The sequence below is a fragment of the Mercenaria mercenaria genome, chromosome 6 (genome assembly GCF_021730395.1).
Source record: "Mercenaria mercenaria strain notata chromosome 6, MADL_Memer_1, whole genome shotgun sequence".
NCBI lineage: Eukaryota > Metazoa > Mollusca > Bivalvia > Venerida > Veneridae > Mercenaria > Mercenaria mercenaria.
Window position 1 is genome coordinate 16,193,627 of NC_069366.1, and position 11,881 is coordinate 16,205,507.

General features: G+C 34.9%; 1 protein-coding gene across 3 annotated transcripts; it reads left to right on the plus strand.

The window, feature by feature from the left end:
- The first annotated feature begins 584 nt into the window (after positions 1–584).
- Positions 585–10,477, plus strand: LOC128557620 (uncharacterized). Of its 3 annotated transcripts, none has more exons than XR_008371269.1 (3): positions 585–892; positions 4,103–8,541; positions 9,218–10,477. XR_008371269.1 is itself a non-coding variant. In XM_053545242.1 (3 exons), exons 2-3 carry the CDS (start codon positions 4,234–4,236, stop codon positions 9,235–9,237), a joined length of 888 nt encoding a protein of 295 aa, XP_053401217.1. In that variant the 5' UTR covers positions 1,412–3,781; positions 4,103–4,233; the 3' UTR covers positions 9,238–10,477. The 3 variants fall into 3 exon arrangements, 1 of the variants encoding a protein (XP_053401217.1); XM_053545242.1 differs by lacking the exon at positions 585–892 and adding an exon at positions 1,412–3,781 and having other exon boundaries at positions 4,103–5,101; XR_008371268.1 differs by lacking the exon at positions 585–892 and adding an exon at positions 1,413–3,781.
- Positions 10,478–11,881: the final 1,404 nt, after the last annotated feature.

Below are 11,881 nucleotides of genomic sequence, written 5' to 3' on the forward strand. Positions count from 1 at the left end.
CCAAGACAAATATTTTGAATCAAAATCTAACTAGTAGTTCGGTTAACCGCCGGTTAAAGATTCACACAACTCGGCGCGGATTGCCCGACAGTTGCTAAAGCTGCACACTACAGCATTCGTGTCATAAAATTCTTTATCAAAAGTAATAAAAGTAGTTATACAATAATGTGAAAGTCTTGAGAAAGGTTTGCTGTTATTAGCATATTGCGACATTACACTAGTCTATTTTGGTCTTTCGGTTCCGATTCTTTCGATTAATCGAATCGGTGAGAGATCCCAATCGGGCCGATTAATCGATTCTGCTTCAGCTGTCCAATTCTCATCACTACCCAGAACCAAGCGAGTCGATTCTAGATTTTCAAGATGCCAGTTTTGTAAATTTATGTAGTCACTGAAACTGAATTGATCTGTACCGTATAGTATAATTGTAGTAGTGTTTTATATTAATATTATTCACAGCAATGTTGTGTTGCATATTGATTGATTGATTGATTGATTGATTGATTGATTGAGTTGAATTTTACGGCGAATCGACACAAAAAGGTCATATATCGCCGAGAATAAGTTGTATTGAAAACGTAAACTGTAAAGCCTCTCTAAAAATATTTGCGTAAAAGCGTATATACATAAAGGGTTATAAGTATCAGTGGCTAGCTATCAATAATATTGTAAAATATGTAAATTAAAATATATGATGTTGAGATTTTGTGGTAAATGCCTATCTACTTCAAAAAGGATAAAATGTTGCTGACTGACACTTTTTCAAACGATTCTTTCATAGATTGAGCGTCAAAATATGACTGTGCTGGGGAGCGAAGTCCACATAGCGATGAGTAAGCGGTGTTCGACATGGTACGCATTCAGATTGATCTGATAAGCATGAGACAAACGGGTAAGTCCTATATGACAACGAGAAAGAACAACTTCCCCAACTGATGTGAACAGTCCTGTTTCCTTGGTGCCATTCACCGAAAATAGGATTTATATCATAAAGTTTATTGAACGAAGCATTGTTCCATGACGATTGCCATTTAGGTAAGACGTATCCAGACGGAGAAAATAAAATTTTCTTCACTATGATTAGATACAAAATTTAGGGCTAATTCTATAGCTTTTGTAGAAATATGCATGTGAAAAAAAAGTTTAAAAGATAATGTGTAATTGGATTAATTAGTTTGCACTCCAATTGACACAGGTATATATATTGCTCGTATGTGACAGAAAGCTACCAAGTCCGCTAAGTTATTTTTATGGAATACTGGTTCCTAAGGCAAGCCTTTATTTAGGTCTTACACCTGCTAATTACGTAATAGTTATTGTATGTGTGAGAGTGTGTTACCAGGATATATCTGAGCTAGGGGTACATCGAGGGTATTTTTCTCTGTACATATCGTCGGGGCCGGTAGGCCGAGACAGATATGAGCAGAGAAAAATACCGAGATGTACCCCTAGCTATGATATATCCTCGTAACACACGAACATTACATATTATAACTGTTTTATCGCATAGTTTTATCATTAAACATTATATATTATTTTCATTTAAATTTGTTTATTATTATTTTTACACTTTTGATTCTCTTTCTGTGCCTCGCTGACTGAAACACGAAAACTTCTGTTTTAGAAAAGGTGTTCCCCAGATAAAAGTATCCAACAGATTTCTGCACTGGTTTTAAATCTTTGCATTTCATTGGCCAAACATATTATTGTTTTTCTTGTAAAAAAAAAAAAAACAAAGAAAAAGAAACATTTGAGAAAACTCAGAATTTCATATACTAGTATTTCATGTATTTCTGAATTTGGCAATAACTATCGAGTCTTTGAAACATTCTTTTACTTTATAAATGTAGGTGTTTGTGATAATTCTTTCTCTGTGAACTGTAAATTGGAGCTAAAACCATCTTTTCTTTGAAAGGAAAAATATACTCCCTCGATAGGACCTGGCCACGGTAAGAGAAAAAGTGTTGCGATATATATCGGAACAGTTTTACTGTGCTGATATATATCACAACAGTTTCTTTCTAATGAAACTCCATAGAGATTTCCGTGTTGATATATATCGTAACAGTTTTGTAAAATATCAGCACAGATTTTGTGGCAATAATGTGTGTTACCATGTTTAACATACTGTAAATATCAAAGGAAAATTGCCGCACTATGCAATAAATAGAGATATAATCTTTATTCGTTTATGTATGTAACCTACACATGTCCCATTATTGGTTCAATATATCAAATATCGGCAATACTAGTGCGTCGTTATATTACTCAATAAAGGATATGCATTACGGTATTCCAAAAATTCAAAAATAAGAAGAACACTTAACGACATGAAAGTCACAGTGCGGATAGCTGCAATTGTATTCCATCTATAATTGGAAAGTCTTATCACTTATATGGGCTTGAGTGTAAAGTGACTCGTTACAGAAACGAAAAAGTAAAAGAAATGGAAAAAGGAAAGAATTAATTTAAATTGCGGATCATTCGATTCTGATGATATAAAGGATTGAATTATATTTTATCGGTATACATGAAAATTTTCGGCTTTGATTTTTAACTATTAACTGATTGTCACAACATCCAGCTTTGATTTATATGCTCTGTGACACTAGCATACAGTCCAAATAAAAATCATTTTTAACCTGTCAATTCGAAGAAGGTAACGAAATGTGTCTGTCCCACAAAATAGCTTAAACAGCAAATCTTGCCGTAAAATGAGAACATAACTGATTCGTTGTACATGGACAATAGGCTAACATATTATCTTCGTTCGGAAACATAGAATGCAACCAAGCAAAATAACAGCAGGTACGGTTTAAGTGAGTCTGTATAATATTTTATAAGAAGCAATTAGATATGCAATAACCTTCATGCTATCTAGCACCAGCGTAAGTGGAATTCTAATGTCGTGATAGTAAAATTGAATTTATTCCATTATCCAAAACGACCAGAAAATGTAACAACACTGAGTCCAAGTTCTGGGAGACTTTTTACAGTCGCCACAAGGCACTTTGATTATATAAATAACTGCAGTATAATTGTTATAGTGTTTTATGTTTATACTATTTTCAGAAATGTTGTGCTGTACAAATATTGATGTGAAAAAATGAAAATCTTATAAACGTAATGTGTAAATGGACTGATTAGCTTGCAGTCTAATAGTATATTATATCATGCTCGGGTGTGACAGAGAGCTTACAAGTCCGAGAGCTTTTAAGGGGGGAGGGGGATACTGGTACATAAGGACACACCTATATTTAGTTCCGACACCTGTTGATTTTATACTGAATGTTATAACTTCTTAAATTTATTTGCTAGCTTGTCTTTGTACTGTATCATAAGACGAAATAGTTACGCTTTAATACAATATACTTACAAGTTTAATATAAAAATATCATGGGGAAGTCGATTAGTTTTTCAAAAGATTTTATTGGATGTAAAACGTACAGATCGTGTAAAATGAACGTGTTCCCGTTCCCTAAACGACGCTAGCATATAAATCATCCTTTTTAGCGTAGCACATTATATAACTTTTGTTTTGGGTTTAACGCCGTTTTTCAACAGTATTTTAGTCATGTAACGGCGGGGATTATATACCTTTAAGACAAATATAGCTATTGGAAAATGACTATAGATATATAAATATCATGTCAACAAAAATAGGAAAAAACGATATTCCAATGACACATAAAGTACAGAAAATGTTTAAACATTTGTTTTAACTATTTATGAAACAAACGTCTGTTTGCCAGCTTTCTGTACATTGTACAGCAATTATATGGTAAGAACGATATTTATTTTGAATGAAATTGCATTTAATGTTGAATGAATATTTCATTATTAATTGTTATGTCAGTGTAACGTTTATGATATTACGTTTATGCTATTACTAATATATTTTGTAACGTAATTACTGTTTATATTTTTAATAATTGTTATATCGATCACTGAAAAGTGAAATAAAAGAATCTATATAATGATCAATTGTGATAAAACAGTGAATGTTTGGAGGTTTGAGTGTGTGTGCGGGGAGGGGTGAGGGTGAGCAGAGGGTTTAATGTTAAAAAGAACATAAAGGAAAATGTGTAATTTTTAATTTCAGATCACACTTTCTAACACTTCGTTTAAATACGCCACAAATAAACATATTACTACGTGTGATGTCGACAAACAAATAATTACCATCTGTACTCATTTCAATAAATAGTATTACTTCGGAAGCAGACTAGAACAATGGTATGCCACGTACATGTTTGGTCAGCAGATACTGAATCTAAATCGTTTGGTCACATATCTCTAGAGCTTGAGATTTCAGAACAAGGGCATACGGAAAATACGGACGTAGAAACTAAGCAAATACAAGGGCGTTCAGAACAGAATCTCAAAGAGCAATTACCTTCAGAACCAGAGTTTAAGGAATGGACGGAATTAGATTCATCCGATTTTTGCTCAGAACAGGATCGTGCAAATTCAGATCCGTTGGAGAAATCTGTATCATCAACACAGGAGTTCGACGTGTGGACGGATGTACACTTTGAATCGTCTCCGGAGGAATGGGTTGAAATTGACGAGACAGGAGATAATGCAGGGGAGAATAAAAACAAGAGTATATCGCAAGATCTTAAAGTAGAGAAAAATATGTCAACGAAGGGGTCATCTGTACAGAAATTATTACAAACGGCATTTCAGTCTGTCAATGAAAAGTCTTCGGCGGAAAAGAAAAACGTTTATATCAGTTTATGGCCAAGTAAGAGGGAAAGTATAAACGTTTGTACAGTGTTTAGCGGAGTAGAGTCTAAATGCTTTGAAAGCTTAAAGGAGGAAATTCGTGAAACTAACTGTCACCCAACGGTTACATATCACCTCACAGATCTAAAAGAAACCGCTATCACAGAGTGGTGGAATCAATTTAAAAGACACCCCCAACAGTGGTCATGTCCTGGAAACAGTTGTTCTAACATTGTATTTCGAGCATTATGCGTCGGGAGTGAATGGTTCGTTGGTCGTAACGAAGCAGTAGCTACAACTCCGGAATCTGTAAGAAAGCTTGTAAAAAGTTATCTTAAACAAAAAGATAAGAGAATAAATTCAAGCAACAAATGTAAGTCACGCGTAAAGAAGAAATGTTTTATACTCCGTTTCATCAATAATATATGGAATGTGTTACAACATAAACTATCTAATTCTATATCCAAAAAAAAATATTATTACAGTTTATAGCTTTACACCTTTGTTTATTATTTAGTATTGTATTGTATTGGTATTCGTTTATATATGTAACTTAAACATGTCCTGTTATTGGTTCAATATATTAGCTGCCCTTACGATATTAAAGTTAGTGGACCGTTCACCGAAATGCGTTAATCTTTTTAAATGCATGTATGGTATTCCAAACATTTAAAAATAAGTGGAACACTTTAAATTACGACATAAAAGTCACAGCACGTATAGCTGAAATTGTATGACCTCTATGATTGGAAAGACTAATCACTAATATGGACGTAAGTGTAAGGTGACTCGTTATAAGAAATTGTAAGCCTACACTTATGTACCAGAACTTCTCGTACAATACCATTCGAATAAACACAGTCATGTTCTTCAAATCAAATACTTATAACAGCGAACACTTTGTATACAAAATGTGATAAAGCCGACGTTATCCAGATTCCAAAGCCATTATAAGACATTTTCAACATGATTTTAAAGATTCTAAATTATGTTTGATATAGTATGTTTTTCTGATCATTGGTCGCAGTTCGAATTATTCAGTTATTTTGTACAATACAGCCATGACTGTACTAGAATTGAATATTTTGTTAAGGAAACCATGCCCTTTTAGAAATATAACAACTAGTTATCTACCTTTAGCAAAAAAAGACGCACCGGTTGATATACGTACTGGGAAAGTTTACAAAATATGTCATTTCTAAAGCTACAGCTGATAAATTACAATTTAGAATTGTGAGATTACATTGTCAAAACATACTAAAAAAGGCACCGAAAAAATAAACCGCGGTGGACAAATGAATTGTCTAACTTGTGAACTGAAATGGGTAAAGCTGAAAAATTTTTCTTTGTTGGATTTAACGTCGCACCGACACATAATAGGTCATATGGCGACTTTCCAGCTTTAATGGTGGAGGAAGACCCCAGGTGCCCCTCCGTGCATTATATCATCACGAGCGGCACCTGGGTAGAACCACCGACCTTCCGTAAGCCAGCTGGATGACTTCACCCGAGTGAGGCTGGAACCCACATCGATGAGGGGCAAGTGATTTGAAGTCAGTGACCTTAACCACTCGGCCACGGAGGCCCCTAAAGCTGAAAGGAATGGTTGAAATGTAAAACTAGTAATAAGAAAATATTTAAACAGGTCTATATTGATAAAAGGGAATATTTTGATCGTTGTGTTCAGAAGGCCAAAAGAGAGCATATTAAAAAGGCTCAAAATGATATTGATAACCTGTTAGCTGTTAAACCAAACAAATTGGTAAGATAGGTATTGGAAATGAGAGAGTTAAAAATATCCCTTTTGAGACAGTTTTTCTGACGGGTAAGTCTGTAAAAATCCTTGGGTTGTGTTAGACAAATGGACGTCTGACTTTTCTGGCCTTCTGAATACAGACGATGGGAATAATTGCTCTAATTTTGAAGTTGGTACAAGCGGTAATAAAGCTGATGACTCTTTAGAATTTAACCCGAATTCAGTAATATTGGTTGAAGAGACATTTAGAGCTATTTCTCAGGCGAAATCTGGTAAAGCTCCTGGTCATGATAATATACCAGTTGAGTTATTAAAAAATGATTCGGCTCTTTATACTCTTACTGTTGTTTTTAATCAGTGTCTTGATACAGGCATAGTGCCATCAGCATGGTCCAAGGGTATAATTAGACCTGTGCCTAAGTCATCAACTTCAGACCCAAGGGACCTGCTATCATACAGCGGCATAACTCTTGCATAATCAATGTTTAAAATTTATTGTAGTATTTTAAACGAAAGAATTACTAAATTTTGTGATCTTAAAAATATCCTTCGTGATGAGCGAAATGGTTTTGTTAAAATAGAAGTACGATAGATCATGTCCATACACTTAAAAAGTATTGTAGAAACAAGGAAATTAAAGAAACAAAGTACATATGCAGCCTTTATTGATTTCAAAAAGCCATATAATAATATCCATCGGGCTAAATTATGGATAAAACTACAAGAAATTGGTCTAAATGGCAAAATTCTATATTCTGTCATTTCACTGTATAAAGATGTTCAATGCTGTATAAGGTTAAATGGCTTTGATTCTCCTTGGTTTGAAGTAAATTGTGGCTTGAAACAAAGCTGCCCGTCGGCGCCAATACTTTTCAACTTGTACATTAATGACTTAGTTACTGCTGTTAAAGAAACAAATATTGGAATCACAGCAAATGACGAGTTGATAAGTATCTTATTGATTGCAGATGATGCTGTAATTCTGGCTGAAACTCCAGAAGATTTACAAAAGCTACTAGATATTTTACATGTTTGGTGTATAAATAATACTCAATTGTAACAAATCAAACATAATTCATTTTAGAACACCTAGTTGCGTACAAACGAGTATTGTCCTTAAGTTGGAAGCATTTCCGCTACATATTGTACATAGTTACAGATACCTTGGTGTTTTACTAAACGAATTTCTAGATTTTGCAGAAATAGCAAAAAATGTAGCCATGTCAGCTGGTAGAGCACTTGGACTTGTAATCTCAAAATGTAAACCTTTTGGAGGTTTCAACTTTTCAACATTTTCAAAACTATATGATACAATGGTTTCACCTGTTATATTTTATTCAGCTCTCCCATCTGGGGTGATAAATCTTACTAATGTATAAATTCTGTTCATAACATAGCAATATTTTCTTGGAGTGGGGAAATACACCCCAAATGCAGCTGTACTTGGGGACATGGGCTGGAAGCCAGTATTTGTTAAACAATGGGGTGCAGTGGCAAGACAGTACTGCGTCATCTGTTACAATTTACCTCCAAGGAGGGGAAATCGATTTCCCGATATTTGTTCTTTTTAATTAAAGTATAATGCAATAACAAATGTGAACATTTTATTTTCAATAACATGTTAGGTTTGATGATTAAAAAATGAAAATTAATACTTTATTCAAACTTGATAAAGTTCATGCCGTTTCTAAAAATAGCACACGTGTCATCGTAAACAAACTACACACCAGGACATTTTTGGCATAACAAAAGGAAAATGAAATTAACTACGTGAACATTGGATCCTGCACAAGTGGAACAGGGAGTCTAATTTATTTACTGTTATAGTAGTTGATATTTATTGTGCCTACATTAACTGCACAAGAGAAAATGTGAAATTCTCGACCAGACATGACCCTGTTTACTGAGGACACAGATGTTGAAGAAGCAACTTTAAGCTGGCTACACTGGAGTTGATCCTGAGGCTCTGATGTTTCAATTTCTACTACTGGTTCTGGTACGACCACAGAACTTACTGGATTACATGACTTGACGTCAGAAGAATTCCTGCTTTAACAGTTGAGTGCATTACTAAGGTTATGTTTTTCATCATCATGTGGCTTTATGTAAGATGTCAGAATTTGTACATTCCTGTACCCAGTAACAGCCATGATTGCTTCATTTGAGAACCCTTTACGACACAAATGCGTTGACACAAATGCCCAAATACAATGATTAGTGTACCTTTGTGACAATTTTGCTGCTTCGGATAGCCTTGCCATAAACATATATTTTGTTAATTCCCAAGGGAGAGTTTTCAAACCAGGTTACAGACTCAGGACCTACAAATACTCGCTGTGGCCGTTGAAATAACCTTTCAAATTGTGGATGGAGCTTTGAAAGGTACTTCTCAAAGCTTCTAAGTGGGAAGAAGTCATCCCCTGTGTCATACATCCTGGGCTCCTTATTTTTCTCTTGACTGTCAAGTCCATGATGCTTTTTATCTGCCTCATTGTAGGCCATTGTTAGGTAACGTCTATCTTTACATCTTTCTTTAGAACAAATGATCCTTGTTTAAGTGTTTGCAAACCTTCCCTGCCACGGCATCCTATTGAGCAATTATTTCATACATTACTTTGTTCTGCAACGTTTCAGGCTTAAGTTCTGAAAACATCCTACTTTCATATAATTTTATGTGATCTTCCTCAGAAATGGACTCTTTGTTTTTTAAATATTTTTACCTTCTCTTTTCAGACCCTTGGTCAAACCAGTGAGAACCTGATTAGATGCCATGAATTCACGATCCTTCATTAAATTCAGCAGTCTCGTGTATGGTGGCGCTGTGAGGTGACGGTTGATACCTGCTCGGATACCAACTAGTGCTGACCTGGAGTAGTTTCCATATTTCCTGATCTGCAGACAAGCATAGAATTGTTGAAGAAGTGTGTCCAGTGTTTTCGGATCCAGGTCTTCAAATGATTCATTCGGATACTCATTTTCAGACATTCAGGCTGAAAATTCAACAAAAAAAACTATTAGGGATTATTTATGAAGTCATATATTTTAAAATTTAGTGCTTCTTTATTCTGATGGAAAAGTGTTGCATTAAAAAGAGAAAAAAATGTACAAGTAAGTGTTACTAACAAAACTGATAAACTGTTTGTATAGACTGGATCACTCATGCATTGGAATGCCTTATTGGCCTGTATACGGTAATGCCTATAAAAATCCAGCGGTCACACCTTGTTACTTTCGCTTAGTCGCAGATATCTGAAGGACATTAAAGATCGCCATAGTGTTCTGTTGAAAGATATTTTTTTCATAGATTTTGTATTTTAACTAAAGGTTATAAAAATCATACAAAACGCAAAGGCCATGTTTCACTTGAACGGTTCTGTTCAGTCATTGTTAAATTCATCGCTTCGTGATGAACTTGAACCTTGATAGACTTTATTAAATAAACTAAATCGTAATGAAAATAAATTGAATCTGGTTGTTACTCGTGACGTGTCCAAATAAAAATCGTCGTGATACGATATCACTGGAAACGACGATATCAGCTGTCTATTGTCAAGAGAGCGAAAAATCAGTCATAATATGCTACCGTGTATGGAGTGCTGGTAGGGACATGTCAGTTGCCATGAGTGAATTGTTTTTGCTAAATGATATTTGTCATTTGCTAATTGCCATTTGTCAATAATTACTTGCTAAATGCGGATTCAGAAGTGCAATTTGCTAAATGCTACTTGCCAATTGCTCAGTTGCTAATTACAATTTGTCAATTGCTCAATTGCTAATTACAATTTGTCAACTGCTCAATTGCTAATTATAATTTGCTAATTGTTGCTAAATGCTACTTGCCAATTGCTCAGCTGCTAATTACAATTTGCTAATTGTTCATTTCCTGAATGTTATTTGCTAGTTGCCATTGGCTAAATATCATTTGCCAATTACTATATGTTTGGCATCCAAATATAGGACAATTTCACATTGTATGAATAAAGATACATCAAGCATAGCGTTTACTCAAGTTAAAGCAATTACTGTACTAAATTGTGATGCGCCAATAACCCGTTAAGATTCATGTGCAAATACTGAAAAATATTTTGTTACGCTGGTACTTCGTTCAATATGTCGGTGTTATCTCATAAAATGTGCATGAAACACATTTTATCTATTCCCTTTCATTATAATATGTCACAAGTCGTTCGATCCATGTAATTATTCTCCCGACTTCCGGTACAATAAGGTGAAAGATGCATTACTGTATCAATGTATATCGAGGAAACACAAAGTCCGCCTTCAAAACGGTTACCTTGTCGTCATTCTCATTAATGATCTTGAAAACGAATGTTTTTTTAGAGCTTCAACTTGATGCCGATTCATACACAATGTCTCTGTAGCCATTGTTTCACACTGCTTAGTTCAAAAGATATTGGCCAATGTACTCACCGGGTGTTTCTCCGGCGCCGATTTCCGCCATTTTTTTGCGCATTTTTGTGTTATATTTTGCACGTATATGTTACAAGCGCACTTTTGTGCTGCTTGAAATACACATTGAAAGGCAGTTCCTTGTTTTGCATGATTGTGCAGTAGTGAATTCCTTAACATGTTCATGGCCGAGTGGTTAAGGTCGCTGATGTAGAATCACTGGCCTTTTACCGATGTGTTTTCAAAACCTCGCTTGGAGTGTAGAATTCTTCATGTGCTGAAGCCATCCAGCTGGCTAACGGAAGGTCGGTGGTTCTACCCAGGGCACCGCCCTTGATGCAGTAATGCCCGGAGGGGCACCTAGGGTCAAAAGCTGGAAAAGTCGCCATATAGCCTAAATTCTGTAGGTGTAACTCTAAGCCCTACAAAAACAATGATTAACATCATGAAACGAAATATAAAAAAATATGCTTCATTGAAGTGAACATTTAATTTATTCAGTACAAGATTTCAACAATGAAGTGCCTATATCTTATGATAACATTGTTTCACATAAAATATTTTGAAACATTAGACCACCCCCATACGTAATTGAAACGAAAAGAAATAAAATCCATAACAAAACATTTTGAAGCCCAGAACATACCCAAAAGATAATCACATACTCTGTGATTGTAGCTATACATACGAGGTAATTGAATGTGAGAGACTCGCGTCCCTTGGCATCGAACAAAGCAGTTCTATTATACAAACACATTGAATGGAACTAAAAGACCAGAAAATGTCATTAGAGTTTAGTCAAAAGGGTTTCTTGTTCGTTACACTGGCAACGTAACAGGTTTTATGATTTCAGGGTTTTACAAATAAATGATACAGAATTTTATATAGCTATTCATTGAGTGCCAAAGTCTACCCACATATGTACCCTCGTTTAGTTTCATATTTTTTTCCATTCAAATGACAGGAAATGGAGAAAGTCTATATCAA

Bases quoted from the DNA above. Each gene is read 5' to 3' on its own strand.
- LOC128557620 (XM_053545242.1), top strand. From the start codon at position 4,234: ATGGTATGCCACGTACATGTTTGGTCAGCAGATACTGAATCTAAATCG. The intron at 5,102-9,217 runs GTAAGTCACGCG...TTCTCTTTTCAG, and splicing joins AATAAATTCAAGCAACAAAT to ACCCTTGGTCAAACCAGTGA.